General features: G+C 35.9%; 2 protein-coding genes across 3 annotated transcripts; both read left to right on the top strand.

Moving 5' to 3' along the window:
- Nucleotides 1-3,660: 3,660 nt before the first annotated feature.
- LOC111405962 (serine/threonine-protein kinase prpf4B-like) lies at nt 3,661-12,089 on the top strand. Its single transcript, XM_023035100.1, has 14 exons — nt 3,661-4,208; nt 5,253-6,388; nt 6,476-6,648; nt 6,942-7,138; nt 7,370-7,438; nt 8,071-8,143; nt 8,500-8,656; nt 8,761-9,052; nt 9,144-9,258; nt 9,393-9,556; nt 9,700-9,774; nt 9,878-10,299; nt 10,704-11,302; nt 11,408-12,089. Exons 1-12 carry the CDS (start codon nt 3,762-3,764, stop codon nt 10,064-10,066), a joined length of 3,087 nt encoding a protein of 1,028 aa, XP_022890868.1. The 5' UTR covers nt 3,661-3,761; the 3' UTR covers nt 10,067-10,299; nt 10,704-11,302; nt 11,408-12,089.
- Nucleotides 12,090-16,081: 3,992 nt separating this feature from the next.
- Nucleotides 16,082-18,306, top strand: LOC111405961. Of its 2 annotated transcripts, XM_023035098.1 has the most exons (6): nt 16,082-16,521; nt 16,685-16,788; nt 16,881-17,052; nt 17,130-17,252; nt 17,336-17,596; nt 17,690-18,306. In XM_023035098.1, exons 1-6 carry the CDS (start codon nt 16,336-16,338, stop codon nt 18,113-18,115), a joined length of 1,272 nt encoding a protein of 423 aa, XP_022890866.1. In that variant the 5' UTR covers nt 16,082-16,335; the 3' UTR covers nt 18,116-18,306. The 2 variants fall into 2 exon arrangements, with proteins under 2 accessions (XP_022890866.1, XP_022890865.1); XM_023035097.1 differs by having other exon boundaries at nt 16,083-16,521; nt 17,336-18,305.
- The last annotated feature ends 1,048 nt before the right edge of the window (nt 18,307-19,354 follow it).

Genomic DNA, 19,354 nt, shown 5'->3' with positions numbered 1-19,354 from the left:
GGTGCGGCATAGACAATGCAACTGCACCACCATCGATTTCCTCTCTCTCTGCCTCGTACCATAGCAGAGAAGCACGGCATGTCGCTCCGCCATCTCTCTCTTATCACACCACTGCAAAAGCTATATTGTTGTAGCGCTATTTTGAGCCCCGCACGCAATGGAGCTTTCTGATTGCCTCTCACAAATCTCAGAACTCACATCTTCCTTCTTTCTCCTTTGGCGGCTTTCGTGGCAACATGTAGAAGAAAAAGGGGACTTAGGCGAATGCTATCGGTTTGGTTGGACAACAACGTTTACACATTTCTTGAACTCAACATGTACGGGGAGGACTTTGATTACCCAAAATTCCAAGGGCTTTCTCTACCCATTCATCCTTTTGTATGGTCGACCCCGTTACATTTGGTTATTTATGTGTGGTTTGGGGTTGGTGTGCGATGGGTGTGAGGTGGTGGTGGTGTTAGAGATGGTGGTTTTGGGAGGTCATAGTGGTTTAAGTTGAGTTTCGGTGGTGGTGGTAATGATGATGGTGATGGTTTGGTGCGGTGGTTGCGAGTAGTGGTGGTGTTCATGGTTGTGGTATTTGGGTGACGGTAGCTTTGTTGGTGGAGGGTATTTTGGATCTAGTGGTAGCTATGGTATCGGAGAGTTTGTTGACTACAATGGTTGTAGCGACTGTGGTGGTGGTCTGTAATGGTTGTAGTCCTAGTGGTATGGGGTTGGGTAGAGTGGTGGTGGTTTTGGCGGCGGCGGCTGGTAATAGTGGTGAGGTGGTGGTCACAAATGATTTGGTTAACTGTGACCATTAAATTGGTTAATTTATGACCAATGAAAACGATAAATTGTGATGAAAAATAATAATGCGTGACCTAAAAAATTGTTAATTTGTGACTGTATAAATAAGTCGTGACTCATTATATTTGTGATCGATTAATAAAATCGTGACTTAAAAAATTTTGATTTGTAACCAATAAAATTTTGCGTTGTGACTGTAAATTAATTTGTGATATATAAAATTTTGATTTCTGAGCGAAAAATAATATGTAATTAACTAAATCGTTAACATAGATCTGTGACCTTAATATATTTAATTAATAAATAAATAATTTATATCATAAATAAATTTTAATAAAAATCTAATTTTTGAAGTTTGAAACTTGTTTTTTTGATTTTGAAATGTGTGATATTTAAACTTTTACTTATGAATTTTTCCATTCTATTTATCCATCGGGTGACCTTAATATATTTAATTAATAAATAAATAATTTATATCATAAATAAATTTTAATAAAAATCTAATTTTTGAAGTTTGAAACTTGTTTTCTTGATTTTGAAATGTGTGATATTTAAACTTTTACTTATGAATTTTTCCATTCTATTTATCCATCGGGCTGTGCTTGGTCTACACCCCTCACATGGGTTGGGACCCGTGACTTTTCCTTATCTATATTGGGTTGATGTTTAATATTCAAGTTTTTGTATACATAACACATTTTGAAGGATTCAAAAGTATCATTCATCTATTCACCATTCATTTGATTCTTTTTTTTTTTTTTTTTACTTTATAAACCGTTTATAAACATATATCAAACATGCTCGAAAGATGAGTTCCGATGTAATATTTTGATTAAATTGAAAAAGAAATGGAAAAAATAAAAACTAGCCATGTCGATATTATATTTCGAAGATATTGAGAGTTCATCGCATGCGCAAAGAAAGTGAGTTAACATCAAGCAAAGTTTTCATTAAGAAAAAAATGAGTTTAGATTTGTTGTCTTGACTTAGCTGTCTCTTTGACTGTCTTATTCTCAAAACTTTGATGTCTAACTACAATTTACTAGTAAGTCATAATAGTACACAAACTCTTCCTTGTTTTTTCATGGTAAGGTGTTAAAATTTTAATAGTGAAAAAATCAGGGGACAACCAAACTGGGATGATAGATTTGAACTCAAAAAAGGCTAAGCTCAAAAGTAATTATACAGGGATTTCCTTTTACAATGGTTGTGTAATATTATGGTTTGATGGGCGAATGTGAAGAAATCAAGGGGACAACCAAATTGGGATGATAGATTTGAACTAGAAAAAAGCTAAGTTTATTAAAAAAGGACAGAAAGTAGATTATTAAAAAAACAATTCCTTTAGAGTGGGACACTAGAGATAATATTTTGCATAAAAAAATAAAAAATTTGATGAAAACATTTGGAAAAAAGCTGGCTAACAAGGGTTTTCTCGAAAGTCGTTCTCTTGTTTCTCTTAAAGACCACGAGAGTGAGTCAATTTAGCCAAATATTCGACCTAGGACATCATCGTGAAGTCAAAAGTAAGGTTGATCTAACGAGTTAAAATTCGACATAAAATGTACAATAATTAAGAAGGAAATAATTAATTAATTGTAGACTAAAATCTTTCACAGAATCTGCTCGTATAACTTACACGATAAAGTTCAAACTTTACAAGCACATTTGTTCTCTCTAAAGGGGCAAATAGAGAGAGGTGCTTCCTCCATTCAACTTGTTTTATCTGAAAATAACAAAAGAGAGAAGGTTCTACAATATTAATTTATAAAAAAATAAAAAAAATAAGAATCCTTAAGTTACCTCTAATTGCATTTGGCATTGGTATGGAAAAGTTAAGTGTTTTCCCGTGAACATCATCCTTTAGCTGTCAATGTTTCACGTTGATTTTAAGACAAATTATCAAAAGGCACAAAGATAAGACACCTCAACTATTTCGTTGGCCAACCTTTCACCATGTTTGTACATAAAAAGATTAAATAGAGACAAAACACATATTTCCTATAGAGAGAAACATACATAGTTATGCATTCATAATTGATATTTTAAAACAATATTATTTAGCTACAGTGTAAGTTATTATGCTTTATATATTCAATTAAATGAGTTATATTACTTCGTATTTAAATAAATCTATAATTTAAACTCATATATTGTCAGGTGCTTAACATTGGCGGCGATAAATAGTATTATTCAATATTTTATAACTTCAGGTTATATTTATAACCCAATGTATTTGTACTGTCATGAAAATTGAATTCCACTGGCAATTGCCTATTTCCCCATATTTGTGGGCTATGAGTGCAATTTAGTGAAATAGTGGGCCCTATTGTAAAATTCATATTTCTACTATAACCCAACCCGACAATTACGACAATTATTAACATTCTTTTGCGTAATAATTCATTGGCAGGCGGGAGTTAATTGTTCCAATAATCATCGAACTTAAGTCTATATTTTTGATTGGTTACTGTAGCTTAAAATATTGAGTTTTGATCATTGAATTTAGGTCAATGTCTTTAATTGCTTATTAAAATGTAAAATATTGAGTTTTGACCACTGAACTTTGAAAAATACTGTAAATTACTCACTGAATTTTGAAAAATACTGTACATTATTCATTGTGAACTTGATATTTTTTAGAGTTTAACAATTATGCTAGTGAGTAACGAATGATATATTTCAAAATTTAGTAATTAAAATTCGACATTTTAAAATTTTAGTGAATAATTTAAGATATGGGCCTAACCTAAATTCAATGACCAACACTCGTTATTATAAACTTCAATGATCAATTAGAGACATGGACCTAAAGTTCAATGACCATTGAAACAATTAACTCAGCAGCCGGATCTAACTGAAGTTCCCGATCCTAAAATCCCAAAATAAATTTGTCTCCTGAACCCTAACCCTAATTTTGCATTTCTGTATTTGCAATACAATTGAATCCTATTGCGTTTTCAATACCAATGGCCAGCGACTCAGGTGAGCCCACGAGTCGCAATCACCGTCGCTCAGTTTCTCCCGAAGACTCGGAGGAGCCTTCCAAACGTCGAAAGCACCATCGCCACCATCGCCACCATCGCCACCGCCACCGTAGCAAGAAAGAGACAGAGGAAATATCCAAGAAAGCAGACGAGGAATGGGAAGAAGGAGGAATTGATGAAATTCACGTTGAAGAAAGAAAATTGGAAGGTGTTGTAATGAAAAATGGAGATGAGGGTGCGTTGGGTGAGGTTTTGGTGTCGACTGGGGCGGGATTTGTGGATGTGGATTATGATATGGAGGAAGGAGAGATTGTGGAGGACGAGGGTTTAAATGACAATGGTGATGGAAATTTTGGGAAGCAAAAGAAGTTGGATTCTGATGTGGAGTCGGGGGAAATTGAGTCTGACAGACACGACAATACTAACATGGTGTGTTCATATTTTCATCTCTCTTTTCCATGTTCTCCTCTTACAATTAAATTTTTGTCTTAGAATTTGTTTTTGAATCATGGGGGTTTTAGATTGTTTGTAGTGGCATTTTCTTTACCCAGAAGTTTATTGAGAAGATTTTTGTCTTCTGTTTTTGTTTAGACATACTCATGCACAATTTTGCTGATAAGATGCCCAGCAGATGCACACATACACAACAGAAAGGGACTCAGATAAATCACAAAAGCATAGAAAGAGTTGTTCTAAATGTTGTCAAATGGAAGTTTTTCAAGCTTTGCTAAATTAGAGAGAATCTGATGAAATTTTAGGTTGGACATGCGAATTGAACTAGTATGTTTGTATTTTAGATTTAATACTGAATCAATATAAAAAATTGACATGTGAAAAATCATTCGTCTTCGACCGAGGATATGAATCTAAATCAATTTTTTTTAGGGAACTAACTCCTGGAGGAAATTATTACAAGTTTCTTGTGTTATAATTGAGAAATGCTCGATGTTGTTAGACAAGCAAATCACAATGATTTGAATGAAGATGATTATTTTGTTGAAGTGCCTGAAGAATAATTTCTAGTCTTTTCTTTTCGGAAGAATATGCTAAAGTTACCATTTTTACTCAAATAAACTGTTATCTGAAGTTCCCTTTTTTTTTTTTAATCGTGATTTTGGAACCTCAGTGACCAAGCAAGGCACCATGTGGTGTTGTGAATTGCTTGAATTTTTTTTCTTTGATGAGTTTTTATTGACATTTTAACTGACTCTAAGGTCATGGACTTTCTTACAAGTATTATAGTTGCACTACAAAAGACACAAAAATTTGTATTCTGTATGGAGATTTGCACTCTGCTGCATTTTATTCCCAGGCAAAGTTACCTTAGGCGTTTCCAGAGGACTGAATTGATGGCTTTGAATTGATTTGTAAGAGTTGGTTAAATGTTTATAATATTTGCTCATATTTTAATATGTCAGGTTGGTCTTGGGGATTATTAGGCTTGAACTATACCTTTATAACATTTGTTTGCAGGAAATTAGAGAAGAGAATATCTACATAGTCAGTAAGAATTTAAGGAAATTTGGAGATGCCAAAAGAGGTGATGATATGGATTGGGAGAGAACAAACTATGCTGAGGTTCTTTCCAATGGGAATCATGTACATAAATATCACAGTGATCGCACTAGGAATCACAACATAGATGCCTCTCCTGTTGAAGGCAGTGACAAGAGGATAAGCGACTATGATTATGAAACTCAGGGTGGTTTTCAAGGTAAATCTCTATCATCTGATAAGAGGCACAGAGTTGTTTCACACCTCCCCTCTTGTGACAAATACGGGAAAGAGAATTCTAGTAGGAATGTATCCAAGTCACCTGATTGGTCTAGCAGAAGGTCTCGGTCTAGAAGCATTTTTCAAGAGGCTTCTGTTGTCAGTACAATGCATAAGCAGGAAGACTCATCTTCTTCAGAGAGAGGACACGGGAGCGGTTCATATAATAAAAGGATTATTGCACACAACAGAGACTACATACAGAGTAGTAGAGATGTTGTAAGGGATACAGAAAGGGAGCGTAGTTGTAGCATTTACTCCGATCGAATGGAAAGGCATCCCAGCAGGGAAACATATGATAAATATAGGGAGGGCAGCAGGGATAGAACCAGAGAGAAAGATGGGGAGAGGGAAAGAAGAAGGGAAAGGGAAAGGGAAAGAGAAAGAGAAAGAGAAATGGCCAGACATCGAGATAGAGATAGGGAGAGGGACAAGGGAAGAGAGAGGGGCAAGGAAAAGGAGAGGGAAACGGGAAGGGGAAGGGAGAGGGAGAGGGACAAGGGAAGAGAGAGGGACAGATTAGGAGAGGACAGGGACAGGGACAGGGACAGGGACAGGGACAGGGACAGGGACAGAGCTAGAGATGGGGTTAGAGAGAGCAGGGAAGTTAGAGGAAGAGACAGAGAGAGAGTCAGAGACAGGGAGAATGAGACTGATAGCAGGCGCCATAAATACAATTCTATTGAGGATGGTTACGGAGACGGAGGTAGTTATAATGATTCTAGGCATAGAATAAATTCTGAAAATGATCACAGAGAAAGATCAAGGAAAATGGACTCCAAAAATGTCAGCTCTAAAAGTAATCTTGCTGAAAGGATTGCTGAGAATATTAAAAGGTATATCTTTTTCTAAGATAAATAGTCAACATTGAGTATTCTTTTACCTGTTGGTTCATTTCCTTTCTTTTTTCTTTTTGGTTTCAGAGAAGAAGATGAACAAGATGACTATCAAGAAAGGATTGCAATGCAACTGGAAGAACAGGAAGAAGATCTTGAGAGAATAAGGGAGGAAAGTAGAAGGCGTAAGCAAGCTATTCTTGAAAAGTACAAAAATAAACAGTCACAACAGCAAATTGGAACTCAATCACAAGATATGGGTAATCTTTTTATGTTATCTATACAGTTTTTAATTGTATCTCAATACCTGCCATTTCTTGCATCGTGACTCAGGATAAGTTGTGGATTTTCAATGCCGACTATTTGTTTGGCTTGTAATGGATTGTGATTGTGCTTTACTTTTGTTTATTGTTGTGGAATGCTACCTCTGTGTTTGAGAAAGTTATTGCTCATTCATGCTAACTTCGTCATTCTCTGATGGGTAGGATTTTTGTCTGCATACTTCTGTCTTTTTTTGTCATGCTTTAGCTGATGCTTACTTTTTATGGATCAGTTAAGGAACAAGTTGGCCAATCTTCTGATCAAGTGGCAGCTACTGATATGGTCGAAAATGTTGATGGTCAGGCAGAAGGTGCTGATGTTTACGTTGCCGACCCATCATTTTCTGTTGGGAAATCCCCTTCACAAAATGGCCTTTCTGCTTTGGAGAGGCCCACTGGAACTGGTGGACTAGGGGAGGGTACTCCAAAGGTTTGTAACTTATATTTACCTTCTACAGTTTCTGTTTTAGAATTTATATTCTCTTTCTTTGTTAGAGAGGTAATCTCTGTTTGATTTTTGTTTTTCTCTGAACTGCGATGCCTGTTTGGGGTTTTTTCCTTAATGTATTGGTATCCATAACTGGTTTTGCATAATTCTGCATTATCTATTTGCTTGTTTTCTTTGCGAACGACGTCTGAATTTTTCCATCAAACAATGCAGAGTGAGAGATCTGATGATATGTTTTGTGATGATATATTTGGAGAATCCCCTGCTGGCGTCCGCAAAACGGTGAGTCTCATGTGTACACATTTTGCATGTAACTGTTAAGATTTCACATGTTTATTATCATTGCTATCTACGCCCTTGTTTGATTCTCATTCTTCTAAAAATTCATTTTTTCAATACTCATTTTCAATCACACATTCTTCAATAAAATAATATTACACGCAAATCCAAAACTTTTCTTTAATTTTTAATCACACATTCTCCATCAATCTACTATTCAAAATGCATTATTTCCTCGAAAATGGGGATCAAACAAGGGCTACATTTCACATTTTTTACTAAGATATTGATTTCTAAACGTCCCTGCATTCCTGTGTAGTTTGTTCTCATCCTTGTCTTCATATATTCATGTTATGATTTTGTATTATTTCTTCGGTTTATAGTTGGGAAATAAATGTGTTTTGGAGTTCAGTTTTGGTTCATACATTGTATTTTTGTCTAGGTGCACATACTATCTCCCCATTCTTGAAATCCTGGACTAATCAAAGTGCTAAAACTATGGAAATAATTACAGTTTGTTTCATGAAATGATACAGTATATCTCTTATTTCATGCCCGTTAAACAATTAACCTTGTTGATTATGTGATAATTGTCTGCTTAAAGCTTTTTTCTGCTGGTTATTTTTTTTCTGCAGGGTAAAGGCGAAGGTTTAGCTGTTGAAAAGAGTGGACTTCATGACAACTGGGATGATTCGGAAGGGTACTATGGTAAGTATCTGACACAAATCTCACAATTAACTCTTGCATTGCCTTTCTTCCTTTTGGATGATGGTAGCTTCTGTTGGACTAGACACGAAGTCACCTATATCCTTTCCTTTTTTACAAGTCGCACATGCAAGTTTGTATATCTTGGTCTTTTTAAGGTTTGTAATGCATATTCCTGCACTATTTGATTTACGAACGTACCATTGAAGAGATGATGTTTTATAACCAAAAAATGTACTGTTGTACTGGAAACATGTTCATCTGCCAGATTAATGTTGGTTTCGTTTATCTATTTTAAAATTTTGACCTTGTTTGTATGCTTTACTTAGTTCCCTTATTGTCTCCTTCTTCACTTGCAGGCTACCGTTTTGGAGAAACACTTGATGGCCGATATGAAATTATTGCGGCCCATGGGAAAGGCGTCTTCTCAACTGTAGTTCGTGCAAAGGATCTTAAGGCTAAACCAGGTGACCCTGAAGAAGTAGCAATAAAAATCATACGTAGTAATGAAACAATGTGGGTAATTATAGGTTTCCCTGGTTTTGTGTGATCTGGGCTTTTGCTTGTGAGTATCCAAGATCCTATGTACCTTATGTTGATCTTTTTCTTTTGTCATGAAGGTATAAGGCAGGTATGGAAGAGTTGGTCATTCTAAAAAAGTTAGTTGGTGCTGACCCTGAAGACAAGCGGCATTGTGTCCGTTTTCTTTCTCACTTCAAGTATCGGAATCATTTATGTTTAGTTTTTGAATCTCTTCATATGAATTTAAGGGAAGTTCTCAAGAAATTTGGTCGTAATATTGGTTTGAAGCTTACTGCTGTGAGGGCATATGCAAAGCAACTCTTCATTGCGCTGAAACATTTAAAAAATTGTGGCATTCTTCATTGTGATATTAAACCAGATAACATGCTGGTATGCAGTCAACGTATCCCCTCTTCCTCTTCTGGATTTGATTTATTTCCTCCATCAATTTTTAACTTTGATGTGTTTCCTCTCTCTGCAGGTGAATGAGTCAAAAAATGTATTGAAGCTTTGTGACTTCGGTAATGCCATGTTTGCTGGTAAAAATGAAATTACTCCATACCTTGTGAGCCGTTTTTATCGTGCCCCTGAGATAAGTAAGAGTTTTACTCCATTTAAGGCTGTCATTACTTTCCTCTTCTAAACTAGTGATATTATACGAGTCTTATCTAATGTTGATGGAATATTGTATTTTGCTGGATTTCATCAAGTATTTACTTTCCTTCTGTAGTTCTAGGTCTTCCTTATGACCATCCCATGGATATTTGGTCAGTTGGTTGCTGTCTGTTCGAGCTTTATGCTGGAAAGGTTCTCTTTCCCGGGTCTACCAACAATGACATGCTTCGCCTTCACATGGAATTGAAAGGTCCCTTCCAAAAAAAGATGCTTCGAAAGGTTAGAATATGGTCTGACTTGCCCAGATCAATATATTCCCTCCTTCCACTATTCTCTCTTGCAAATATAGCTCTATTTATTTTTTTAAAAATTTTTTGTCACATAAATTTCTGGTGAGTTTTTAGTTTCTACTTTTGTTACAGGGAGCTTTCACAGACCGGCATTTCGACCAAGATTTAAATTTTCTTGCCGCAGAGGAAGACCCTGTCACAAAGAAGGTAGGCATGCAATCTTCCTATTGATAAGTCGTATTCCAGTTGATTTTCATACTAGTTGATAGTTTTCAGCATTTTGTTTTATGAGTTCTCTCTGTTCTTGCAGGCAATAAGAAGGCTGATCCTTAATATCAAGCCTAAAGATTTTAGTACATTAATTTCGGGATCTCCTGGGGAGGATCCAAAAATGTTAGCTAATTTTAAAGATCTTCTGGAAAGAATTTTTGTGTTAGATCCAGACAAGAGGTTAAATGTATCACAAGCCTTGAGCCATCCATTCATCACGGGCAAGTGAAAATGATGCTGATTTTCTGTCTACAGAAATGCTGTTGCATTAGATAAACATTTTGATATGATCTCAATTTATACTCAATTATCTAATGATTGGGTATTTATCCATCTTTATCTTCTCTGTGCTGGAGCAAGAGTTCAGGACACGGTGGTTGGCATGGTTGAAATCCTCAGAGAAGATGTTGGGAGAAACCTGCTACTGGCAGTACTTTCAGTGGATTGTTTTCTGTTTCTATCGTAAGATAACTTGCCAAAGGCGTTTTTCCCTTTTGTACTAATTCTTAATGGTGACCATTAAGAAAGCTTTTTAAATAATATTGTCATTTCTCTTATATTTGTTCAATTTGTACGCTGGACCTTGTATCTGGGGCAACCATATGCCTCAGGGAAGATATAATGATACATAATTATTTATATCTGTGTACAATAGTGTTAGTTTTAGGATTTTTGTGAAGCTAGTTTGTAAGGCATTTTTCTTTTTATTTCCTACCTTTTTATTTAGCTTTTCGTCCAAGGGCTTTGCTTTTATAAACAGTATATCTTTGTGATCCTATTGTCATATTTATTATTTTATTTTTTCCTTTATGCATTCTTCTATAGACTTTTGGGTGCTGGAGAATCTAATATTATTTTTCATTCAGGATATCTACCTGTGCTACGAGGAAACCATTCAGTGGTTTATATGCTTAAAAGGCACTCTGAAGAAGGTACCTTGGTTCTGCTTGGTTGTGTTTATACGTGACACCCTTGATAGTAAATAGCTCATGTCTTGACCTCTTCTAGCTACAGCACATGGCCGGTCTTTTATCAGAGTGGATTTTTATGATCACGCGTCCTGAGTTTGTGTGCTGGTGGTTCATAATTTATAGTCTTTTATGTGGACACCATGAATGCTTGCTGTTATTTTCAAACTTGTCTTAGACCCCCGATACTGTTATTTGCCGTGAATGCTGCCTACATATATATTTATTTATTTATTTTTTCCCTTTTTGCGTCATTTTACCCTTGTATATTGTCCAGAACGCGCAAAGAATACATGATTGCACATGCTCAATTTTTCTTTTGCGATTTAGGTTTCACCATCGTTGTGATGTTTTTATTTGGACACATAATAGTTGGTTCTATCTTAGTTGTATGCATCTAATGAAGTTGCACTGCGTCTGATCCATGTTTGGTTATGCTGGAGGATTGTTTGCTCTGGAGGTGTTCAGATGCTGCTTGGAAGTGAGGAATTGCTTCTGTGAGTGATCCAGTTTGTTTCAAAATTTTTATTTGCTAAGAAGAAATCATTCTTAAATAATATCTCAAAAGATTGGCTATTTACATGCATTTTGTGCTTATATAGGGTTCGCTCTTGCTCATCTGCAACTCCAGTAAGTAATCCTTATTTTCATTTATTGTCCGATGTTGGTCATTCTAGATGACAAAATGGGTCGCTGACATTCGCTGCCCCTGGTTCCGAATATTTATGGGTGTTCCTCTAGTTCTTTCCAAAGTATTTCCAGGTTGTTGAAGGTTTTGTCAACCTTTTGATTTCCATGCAATTTGCTTGGGGTTCTTGCATTCTTTTGCATTTTGCTGAAATTATACTTTTTGACTGGATGGGCCCAATATATGGTTGAATAGAAGAAGTTATAACCTGATTGCATACGGATTGTGGAAGTCCAATGTTCTCTATGTCAATTCACTGAATTTTGTTTGGATCACCAATGAGGTTCAACCATCTGGTTTGATGGAATTGTGAGAAGATGGAAACTTTTTTTTAAGCATGCTTGGACCATAAGAGTTGAGTTCACAGTGTTGATTGATTCAACTTACTCCCTGGTCTGTTGTTAAATCATTGGATGATTCCATTCATTTAGAAGTAAGAAAAAGTTGCCACTGTTTTGATCTTTTGTTAACCATATGTCAGAAAGAGTTTTGGTTAAGGTACAGAGTTAGCTTGAATGTTAAAACTTAGTTGTAAATGTAATTTGAAGATTGAATTATATTCAATTTAAGCGATGGTCAACTTTCATATTGAGTTATGTTAAAAGTGTCGTCTACGTAATATTTTTATTGTTATGATGGCCAAATCATTTTAAGCCCCTTTTTAATAATCATTCTTTCAGAACTTGATTTTCTCATATTCATTTTCAACTAGACATTCTCACAATAAAATATTCTTCACGTAAACCCAAAATTTCTCTCTACTTTTTAATCACATATTCTCCAAAAAATTTCTATTCAAAAACGCATTCTTGCTATAAAAATGACTGTCAGATGGGGTCTAAGTCTCTGTTTACTGAGCTTGATTGATAGGGAAGGTATGTTTTGCTGTTGTGATAGCTTTCTTCAAATTTCACATTTTTATAGCTATAGCTGTTTTTTGCTGTATCTGAAGTCAAGTAAATATAGCTGTCAAATCTTGATTCTATGATTCAAATACTAAACACATTCCTGCTGCAGATAGTATACACACGAGGATTTTAAGAGTTCTCAAAGAACGTGTTCTTGAATTTTTTAATATCTTTAAACATTTTTCATTCATCAATTGTCCTGTGCTGCACAATACTATTACTGACACTGTAATTAACGAATGATAGCACACCTTCGTTTTTAATTATAGTTGAATCTAGTATAATTGATCTGATCAAAATCATTTAATCGATACTAAGTAGGATGGATTTAAGAAAAGTTTGTCATTTTCTTGCCTCTGTTACTTACTCAAGGCTCTGAGAGATTCGTCCTTTTTTTCAAAAGAATGAAGAGATAGTTTCTTTAAATATCTAGCATCATTACTGGGTTTAGTGATGCCAAAGAGGTACTTGGTGAGTCTTTATAAAATAAAACCAAAAAAAAAAAAAGGATCATGATTTGGGGATTAAATCAGAGTGAAGACTGAAGTTTGACTGCGAAAGCCCCAGATCATCAGGAATTTCTGGTGATAGCCATGTTACATCAGTTTCTGCATCTTGGAATGGGGGTTAATACTTGAATGGGTAAATCGACTACCCAAAGATAAGTCAAAGTCAGACTAGATCCAATCGCACGGATTGCAGCTTCCAGGGTGAAGTGTTGGGACTTCGGTGAAATTTGTATTAGGACGTGGCTGTGGTTTATTTTAATCCATGGGTTTGGAAAAGACCCATACCCATATATTGGTCTCTTCATGTTATTGCAAATCTTGTTCTTGCAATAATCCTTCGGCCTTGGTGCATTTTTGGCTGGAAAATTACTAGTAAGTTTTATTGACTTTTAAGCTTAGCCCAAGCATTATGTTAGGATGTCATCCAATGTTTTTATTAGCAAAAAATTCAATTGCACCATTCCTTTAAAGAATGTGAAGTCTGAACATTGTGTTAAAACACTCGTACAAGCTAAGAATGATGGTATGAACCAGTCCAGGATTAACAGTTATCTTAGAAATGCCCGGCTTGAATGCATACTCACAATGAATGCAATGCCCTATTTATAGAGAAAATAACTAAGGAGATAAGACGGTAATAGAAGAAGTCTCTAGAATCTGGAATCTCTGGAACAGCTTAGTTGGAAGTTATCTGTTGGGAGCTTGGTGCACGCGTGAAAGGCTGAAATCTGCTGATGTGTGCTGATGTCTGGTGCACATATATTCTAACACCCCCCCCCCCCCCCCCCCCCCCCCCCTCCCCCCCCCCCCCCCCCCCCCCCCCCTCAAGATGGACTTGGAGATCCATCTTGAAGATTAAGGAGTGAAAACAAGTTTTGATAGAATAATGGCTTCTGAAATGGAAACGTCTTCCGATGACTCAGAAGCTTGTGGTGGCTTTGCACATTTCTTCATTAGATTTCATAGATGATCGAAGTGGACAATGAAGTGGCTTTGAAGATGATTTTCCAGTTTTCTACACTGAATTTGCATCTCAAACCAGCATATCTAATTAGAAGCTCCAATTAATATTCTAGCTTGTCATTGTGGAAGGATCAACAGAATGTTCACCTTTATTTTTCCAACTTTGCTGATCTGCATGTACTTCTACGGCCGCCTCCATTGCTGAGATGGATTCAGAATCATCCTCCCATGGTGGAGACTAAGGAATTTCATTTGTGGAAGACCTTTTCGGAAGAAGACAACCTTTGCTGTCAATTTCTTGTGCACCTGCTTCAAAACCTGTATTTGGTGCATTTTCTCGTGCAATCTCTTATCCATCAGATCTGGTGAAATCTGAAGATCTGCCAGTTTGTCTGCCATTGAGAACTATCATCCTTTTCTGTTCAGAATCATATGCATTCTGGACTATGTAGCCAGAATGTTGCTCTGATACCATATTAAAATTCATTGAATGAAAAACACTGAATTATAAATTCCATGAACAGAGAACAAATACACTTAATGAAGGAGGACAAACGACTCCATAAAGGAGAAGGAAAAGCACTCCATGAAAAGGAGGAAGAAATTCCATAAAAGGAGAAAGTGAAACCCCCATAGGAGGGATTGAAATTCCACATTCCAATCGGTTTTCAATGAATACAATGCCCTATTTATAGAGAAAATAACTAACTAAAGAGATAAGTCGGTAATAGAAGAAGTCTCTAGAATCTGAAATCTCCAGAACAGCTTAGTTGGAAGTTATCTGCTGGGAGGTTGGTGCACACGTGAAAGGCTGGAATCTGCTAATGCGTGCGGATGTCTAGTGCACATATATTCTAACACTGGGTTTGTGGGTTTGAGCCCTTTTTTTCTAATGTTTATAAACTGTTTATTATCGGTAAAACCATATCTTATTCAAACATTTCGTAGAACTCACGATTGATACTTAGCCATAACATATTTTTTATTTACATATAGTTGAATTCGTTTATACACACTTTCCAACATGATATGAATTGTAATATATCAGTAATACGAACCTAAACATGAGATGAAGAAATAGATGGACGTGTGCGGCTTGTTCTTGTGAATTAGCTTAGTTGACCATGTCATTTACTTGCCTACACACGGTGAAGGTGGCATCTTCAAAGAAATTGAGCGATTTTGTGCGATCAAGAATCATTGTAAACTAACATTACTACGACATCTCTTGTAAATTTTCAGTCTTTTTCTTGAAGGACCCACTTTGGAATGTTCTAGATATGTACGGCCCATTGCTAGGAAGGCGCTTGGAAACTTCGCCCAAAGAATCAAATTCAGTAATTTAATCCTCAATCTTTGATTAATATTACCAATGACTTTAATAACAATTTTCAATCTAGAAGTGGATGTTGAAAGGGCGTAAAAAGACTTTAATTAGTTATCATACTTTAAAAAAGTAATAAATACAAAAGTACATTAAATTTTTTTTTTTGCTCATTTCAAAGAATGGAAATAAAATATTTTTCACAGAAACCATTGTCAAGGACAAGATATGCTAATTAAAGTAATGTTGAAATTAATTTTTTTTTTATGAATAATATGTTCGAAGATGAGCAAAAAATGAGTACTTTAAATACAATTAAAATGTACTGTAAATACAATTAATAAATAAAGACGAAGTTATATGTAGAATTATTATTTCTACTTCCTATTGAGGACTCGTTCAATTGGACCGCTTGACTGGCATTGGTTTGAGTTTCTTGGATGGAGACTGGCTGGTCAATTAAGGAAATTTGAACTATTAATCCCTAGCTAGCTCACCTTATTCAATTTTGTCCTTTAACTTATTGATTTAGCGGTATTACTCCAACCTTTTAGTTTATAGCATTGTTGTTCCCTCATAAATTTAAGCAACTTTTTTTGAGTGTTAGAAAAACATCTTTCTTATATAAAAGATAATAATGCCCTATTGCTCAACTGGCAAAGGCTCTCTTTCGTGCTTCCATGTAGTCAAGCTTTGATCATTATAGCTTATTGCTTCTAACCCATCTTATATCATATTTCGAAATTCAAATCTACCACTAGACTGATATTTTAATATCGTGGTGTTAAATAGTATTATCCAAAAATGGGAGAGAAAGTTACAATAAGGCCAATTACGTTAAGGACCATTTCTGCAATTTTTGTTACCACTAAATTCTCATGCCTCTCGTGGTAGAACTTCGTTAAGAAAAATCCTCACACGCTTATTTCAACGCTGCATTAGAACGCGCATAATATTACGCCTGTTTGGCCTCCATTATTCTCACACAAAGATTTGTCAAGTCTTCCAACTTCGTCATCAACAAAGGTTCAAACGAGAGCAAGGCTCGTTTGTACTCCTCTACCAACTTTCTGCACACACTACGCACAGTGCTATACCCAAATTACACCTTTGAAGAAAGAAAGTTGATAACAGAAACATGGGAAGGAAATTAGATGCTATACTTGGAAAGAGCTTCAAAACATCCAAATGCAAAGCCACTTTGAACCTCGCCTTATCCCGCCTTTCTGTGCTCAAGAACCAGCGCCATGCTCGCTGCTCGATTGCCCGCTCTGATGTGGTTGAGCTTCTTAACCTTGGCCACCATGATAGAGCTCTTCTAAGGGTAATCTTTTAATTTTTAAAGCCTTTCTTTGACATTCATCAAGAATCAAGTTGAACTCAGATACAACAAATATTTGTTTTAATTAAAAGGCTTCAAGATAATGCTATAAAATGCTGTTTTTCATTTTTTAATTTTTGCTATTGTTTTGAATAATGGTTTGTAGGTTGAGCAAGTGATAAAGGAGCAGAATATGTTGGATGTGTTTACTATTATAGAGGGTTATTGCCATCTGTTGTTAGAGAGAATCAACCTCATTGAACAAGAAAAGTTGGTTTTGTTCTTCCTTGTTTGAATTCTTCAGTTTCTTTTTAACGTTTTAAGTTTTTTGTTATAGTTTTTCCATTTTTTCTGTCTTATAGAGTATGTCCAGATGAATTAAAGGAAGCTGCATCAAGCTTGATCTATACCACTGTAAGATGTGGGGAATTCCCAGAACTTCAAGAGATTCGTGCAATTTTCATAGCACGATATGGGAAAGAATTTGCAGCTGGCGCTGTTGAATTGCGAAACAATTGTGGAGTTAATCCTCAGGCAGGCAACAATATCATACAATTAAGAGAGAGATCAATAAGATGTCAAGTTTCTAATGTTTTCATTCTTATGTGCAGATTATACGAAAGCTGTCAACTAGAATGCCGAGCTTGGAGAACAAAATGAAGGTTGTTAAGGAAATTGCTTCAGAGCATAACATTGTTTTTCAAATTGAGGAGACTCTATCAGCCACTAGAGTGGTATGCAATTTATAATAGGAAAATGTTTACTCATTTTTCAATCTTTTATGAACATTACATGACACTTTTCTGCTACTTCTCAGGAGATTCTGGATTCAGAAGAGAATCAGCAGATGCAGAAAAGCCTGTCCACACCAGTACAGCCTGAAGAAATTGAAGGGGTTGGAAATTTCTCGGATTCAGTAAAAACGAGGAAGAAATACAAGGATGTGGCTGATGCAGCACAAGCAGCTTTTGAGTCAGCAGCTTATGCTGCAGAGGCTGCAAGAGCAGCAGTCGAACTCTCTAGGTCGGAATCAACTGATCCCGATGATCCAAGTAGTCCCAACCTTCGTCCCAGGAAGGTATCAGCTAAGCTTGAACCTGTGAAATTTAGACCTCAAACTGATGAGGATACACAAGTTCAACTGAAATTTGAGAAAATTCATTCATTTCAGAACTGTGACACGGAAAATAAAGATGGAAGTTTACGTATGCAGAATGAGAATGGAACACAATTTAGCAGATCACGGTCTGATTCTAGTTTGGATTCAGTAGATGACAGCGTGAAGGAAACTGACACGTCATTTGATGAAAAGAGGCGGGCACAGCCATTAGAGAGGAAGATAGTTTTTGATGAAAATGAACGTGGAAGTATGACATCCAACATTAAAGATGAGATGCCAGAAGGGAGCAGCAGAAATCCTCTATATTCATCTCACACGTTTTATCCTTTCGGATCTCAAGCTCGACCGGCAATGGAGTCAAGGACTGAATATTCTCAGGTAAACTTTGCTGATGAAAATAGGGCACAGGGTGTAGAACATTTCAACATTCAAAAAAGTATGATTTCTCAAAGGACCAGGTGGACACACGACCGGTGACATAGCAGATTGTACTACAACCGATATTTTGAGCTTTGCTGTAATGCTATAGGTTATGCCACCAAATTGTTTCAAGATTTTTCTGTTATTTGATCATAGTTTTCTCAAATTCTATGTAATGGTCTGCTCGGTTGCACTTGTAAGTTCATAGTTTTCATTTATTTTTTATTTTTATTTTTATTTTTTTATGTAAAGCATATAATTATTCATTTTCTTGTTAGATTTCGATTTTAATCTGAATAATTCTATTTATGTGCATTTGTCAACAATGAAAATGATGAACAAACGGACATCTACATTCCCTGCCCTTCCAGACAAAATATTGGATCACACCATAAGAATGGTTTCAATTGTAATAACTTTCTATTTACTTGCAATACTTTCTTTTGTTCATTGAGCTGTTCTTGCATCTATTTTCTGCTTGGCATACTCTCTGAACAATATTTTACCACCATCAGCAAGATTATCCAAAGCTTTTTGCACTGCAGCCTTTTTATGTATCTGTTACCTTCGGCGTCGTTGAATTTGTGAGCCATTGATTGAACACTGTAAAGCGCAGGAAAGAATTTGCAGAGAAAGATTTATGCATGGAATTTGCTATTTGTACAACCGGTGTACAAGTCCACTCACAATAAGGGGCCCGCGTCCAATAAAAAAATTGCTGGTCCGCTTATTGTGAGTGGGCGTGTAAAATGGAAAGCTTGATATACATATAGCAAAATCCTTTCTGCATTTGAGTAGAAAATCGATGGAGAATTATGAACAACCTAATCAGCCCTTGCTCTGCAATGGGAGGTCTCCCAACTTTGAATGAATTTTCATGTTAGTCACTTGATTATTTTTCAGAAACTCATTACCAAGGTTTCAATTTCATTTTAATTTAGTCAGTAACAACTATTGAGCACAATTTAGCGACTATTACTACATAAATTTTTTGTGTGGACGGTGTGGACGTTAAGGAGGCTCACAATTGATCTAAAAATTGCTAGTTTATATCATTATTCAAAGCAAACTAACATAAAATCTGAAGAGCGTTGTCCAAGTCTTTAAGGTTTGTTAGTCAGTTGAATAAAGACCCAGTCCTTAGGATTAGGTTATGCTTTGATATTGTCTTTACTTTCTGTTAAAACACGTGGCTGCGTGTAGCCGATACGTGAGCATGTTTTCAGTTCAGTTTGTTAGAGTCTGAGGCTATATAATAGCCAGAGCTGTAGTTGAATAATTGTTGGTTGCATTCAA

Source organism: Olea europaea, chromosome 12, assembly GCF_002742605.1.
Source record: "Olea europaea var. sylvestris chromosome 12, O_europaea_v1, whole genome shotgun sequence".
NCBI lineage: Eukaryota > Viridiplantae > Streptophyta > Magnoliopsida > Lamiales > Oleaceae > Olea > Olea europaea.
Note: the sequence above shows the minus strand (reverse complement) of the source record. Positions and strands in the feature narration are given on the sequence as shown.